This window comes from Plutella xylostella, chromosome 10, assembly GCF_932276165.1.
Source record: "Plutella xylostella chromosome 10, ilPluXylo3.1, whole genome shotgun sequence".
Classification (NCBI taxonomy): domain Eukaryota; kingdom Metazoa; phylum Arthropoda; class Insecta; order Lepidoptera; family Plutellidae; genus Plutella; species Plutella xylostella.
Window position 1 is genome coordinate 5921849 of NC_063990.1, and position 4436 is coordinate 5926284.

Consider the following 4436-nt stretch of genomic DNA (forward strand, 5'->3'; position numbering starts at 1 on the left):
TACCGTATCTACTCACTTTTACTTGATTCAATGCACCCCGACGACGTCATATTGCGATAATAATAAAAAATAATAAAAATGGGACGCAGCGCCACAGCACAAGGGTCATAAACCAATATCAAGAGGACCCGGTGCACAATAGGAGCCAATTCAGTTTCGTGAAACAATTCAAGTTCAGAATTTTATTTTGTATTTTTTAAAGTAGGTACTTATAAGTACCACAAACTGAAACCGAACTGTATTGAATAGTCCGTGCGGAATTTTCAACTTACAAAAATCAGAATATCTCCCTAACTGAAATAAATTGAAAATCTTATTTAAGCAAAATATTGGACCCCAACTTTGAAATAATTGAGTCGCTTTGGATTGAAAATCTGTTTCAAATTCGTGGGATCATCAGGATACATTGACCACAGACAGGTATACATACCTATACATGTACGGTGGCCTGCGCCTAAAAGTATACAGTCGGAGTTTTTAAAATAGCGATCTCAAGCTCATATGCTGCTCAAGCACATCCACATAAACACCAATGCTACACACAACACGTCCCCGGATTTATAACAGATGTAGCTGGTCCCTTCATCATCAGGGATCGCTATTTTAAAAACTCCGCCTGTATACTTTTAAGCGCAGGCCACCGTACATTATAAACCTACATAGATACTGCATAATACGTATTACGAACTTATATTACATACCTATATAAGTATACATACAATGTATATCATTTCTGCATAGTGCGTTAAAAAATTGTTTACATCCCATTTCTTCAACTTCGCCAGTCTTCGGGTGATAAGAAAATTGTATATCTTAACTGCTATTTATATTGGAATTTCCAAATACCTTTACAGACCTTCATTCAAGTCATTCGCATCTATAAACCCAAAATAAATTGTATTTGTAGCCTATTCACGGGATGTAAATACGTATTTATACACTTTTACTTACCATAAAGGTAAAAGGTGAGATCGAAAATATGTAAATAGCAATTCTCGTGCGTGTTCACTCAATTTGGTTTACTTTCCGAACTTGGAGAGTGATATTGCCTAAATGTCACATTATGATGGATTTGTATCGATAAGAGCTATAAATATAAATAAAAACGGAGGTGGGAGGTCATTTGTCAAGGTAATAATAACAAAATTGATGATCAAGCCGCGCGCGGCTGTCGGGATAAAATGAAAACTCGGTTAGTAACGAGAACAAAGCGTAGGTAATAATTCATTACCTGTACAGGTTTAATTTTTTATTAATATTAACAGTAATTTAAGTACTCGCAAGAGTTTGAAGTAGTTGGTCGGAAGTGTATGCAGATTCCGCGCAAGGTCTCAACTCCGCTCGGGGTCTAGATGAGTTTGAGCAAACTTTAACTGAAGATATTGGCTCCATGTGATGAGTTGTGTAAGTTTATTCCTTATTGCATAGTGGCAGTGGGTTTAGTTCCTGGGGGCGACCTTGGTGCAGACTCCCTTGAGGCACTTGAGCGGCTCCTTGCAGACGGCGGAGGGGGTCTCCCCGAGCTCCTTGCTGTACGTCTTGCAGCCGGACCCCTCATCTGAAAGTTCAACATTTCAGCCGATTACATTTCTATTGAGCTTGCTTCAAGTTGCGAGATTTTTACAAGAGTATTTTATACTTTTTTTAGGGAGTTATAGTACCACAGGACTGTATTGTCATACTAGTACTTGTATGAACTTCGTAGCTGCTTAGAGAATAAAAAGATGCTAAGTTTTTTCTACATCAATAGATTTAATTTTTTTCATTTCAATATGATAAAATAATAGTACCTACTATTTAAAAGAAGATAAATAATAGGTATGTTAGCTTTCTAGCTAGCTAGCTGATTGTGTAAAAAAACATTGAATCGGCCATCTAGTCGCCTCTGAGTAACTCCTTTATTCTGGTTGAACTCCTTCAGTTTCCGTGTAACTCGAACAGCCGTTTGATCATTCGAGCAAGTTTATCCAATCGCGGCCCTTTTCACATGCAAATCTGAATTCGATGCCGCGTCTATTGTCAGAGGCGACGACGACAGAAGAGTGTTTACTGTTTTCAGAATATGAAGTCGGGAAAAGGTACTAGTTTACAATGCTTGTACAATGGTATGCAATTTGGGGTGGGGTGAGAGTCTGATTACGACAGACAGTGGGCTCGAGGTCCGTGCTGTGAATACTCGAAACACCAGCGGAGTTGTGACGGGTTTATTGACACAATTAAAGCTATTGTCAGCTAACATCACGATGTTGAAATACAATTAGTAAATTTTTATAAAGATTAAAATTTTCCTTAAAATGGCTATTATGCAAGGACAAGACAAGGGGCTTATTTTCGTCCTTAAAAAATTCAATGCAGAATTGCAACGTGTAATTTTTCATACGAGAGAATTTTGAGGATCCGTTAGCCGAAGTCAACAACAAAATTTAAACGCCCTGACTCATGGTGTTTTTATGGGAGTTATATCTCCTTGGACAGCCATTTGCCGGTCTTGCCGCCCGCCCACACATGAGTATACCTACATTTTTTTTGTTTACTAAGAGATTGATATTAAATTAGGTACAATTCCAATTTATCTCCCTAACATAAATGTGATGAATCTAGACTAGTCGAATCTAGATGTCTATAGCATACGAAACACGTCTGCGGTTTCTGTCTAGCTTACGCCGCAAACCAGAGACAATCCTAATTTGGGATCTAGAGTTTGCGGTTGTTTTGTACATACGGCTAAACACTGAAACCGACACAGAAAGTATGTGGCCAAATATTTACAACTTACACGGGATGTTTCCTGAGTTCAGAGTTAAGAGTAAGTAGGTATTTGAAGAACCTAAAGTGTTGAAGTTTGGTCGTTTTAGGCAGTGTAGATACTGTAGTGCTTCTTGCAAGTACCACAATCAGATAAATAACAAGTCTATTTAAGGTGATTTACATACTATACCGGGTTGCGTGGTAACGTAACGCCTTTCTACCAGAGCGGCTAGCGGTGCCGTCTGCGAGGTAAAAATCTACCAATTAAATTAAGTACATAAAATCTCCACTCGTGCAATTTCATTTAATGATTCTTAACTAGCACACCGCTCCGCTAGCTCACATACTCTGGTGGACAAGCACCCGTAACCCTTAATTTGGGCAAAATTAATATGGATCTCACATCATTTTGAGCTTTAACCAAATGAGTTATAGCTGAAAAGCCATGAAAAAATAAAAGTAACCAACTCACTCAAGTAGGTGACGCAAGCGGGGCAGCAGGCGCACTTGCCGGCGTGGTTGGCGCGGTACACCGACGGCACGGCGCAGCTGGATGCCTGGGTCGAGGACACACAGGGGTTCTTCTTGCAGAAGTCGCTCCCGCAGACCAGGTCCCCGGCCACCACCGCCGCGAGGGAGACAAAGGCTAACAGGATGATGAGTTTCATTCTGGAATTGAAATTGGAGGTGATAGGAATAAACATAAAGGTTGTCGTTTTCCAAATGAACATGATAAATTCAATAAAATTAATTGAGTAGGTATCTATCATCAGAATTATTCCTCCGATAACTTTTATCTGAACATTGAAAAATCAGCCCTTCGTCAGACCCCTGGGTAGAACATATAGAAAAACGTACTAACTAAATTTATTTTAAACATAATTATTAGAAGTCACATCAAGAGGATAAAGCTTCCAAATAAAATACAAAACAAAATTGAATAGAAGGGTTACTTGAATGATGAAAATATTCCTAACTATACCTACCCATAAATTACAAAATAATTAAACAATCTTAAATCGCTTGGTCCCTTGATGGAAAATTACTTATGTAAAATAATGCGAAAAAAGTCTCGGCCCGTACGTATCCATTAAATGTAAATTTGTAAATGCTTTATTTTTCATTGTGTTTTTAATGGATTACTTTGGGGATTTCATGAATTCGGACTTATTTGTTACGAACAAATTGGAAAAATAAAATTCAGACCACGAACGGGTTTTCAATAAAGATCGAATGAATTATTGATACCGTTGAGCTGTTACGTATATCTAATGGGCACTGAAATATAATTAAAACTAGAACTATGTACTTAGATACTAACAAGAAACTTACTTTAATTATTGAACGACGTGTTTAGCTACTGAACGAGAGAAGTGACCAAATCAGAATGCTAATTAAAAAGGTTAGTCTGAATGATTATAAGCAAGCTATACTTAGGTATGCTATACTGATATTACCTATGTGGCGAACGTTTACTGATAAAGTGATAACCTATGAGTTGTTTACTTGGAGTTTGGAGAGTTTATCTTTGAATTAAAGTTATTCCGATAAGTGCCTCGCACAGTGAAAGTTATAACTAAGCAGTGTCTTTATAGGAGTAGAATTCCATACTCGAGATGACATTATGTATACTTGAATACGTATGCTAATATTGCTATAATACACTCACATGCAAAGAAACAGGTCCA

At 37.7% G+C, this 4436-nt stretch overlaps 1 protein-coding gene across 1 annotated transcript; it reads right to left on the reverse strand.

Moving 5' to 3' along the window:
* Positions 1-1197: 1197 nt before the first annotated feature.
* Positions 1198-4223, reverse strand: LOC105387246 (fungal protease inhibitor-1). The gene is made up of 3 exons (XM_011557947.3): positions 4081-4223; positions 3221-3417; positions 1198-1558 (listed from the first exon to the last, which is right to left on the reverse strand). The coding sequence occupies exons 2-3, from the start codon at positions 3414-3416 to the stop codon at positions 1440-1442; spliced, it is 315 nt and encodes a 104-aa protein (XP_011556249.1). The 5' UTR covers position 3417; positions 4081-4223; the 3' UTR covers positions 1198-1439.
* Positions 4224-4436: the final 213 nt, after the last annotated feature.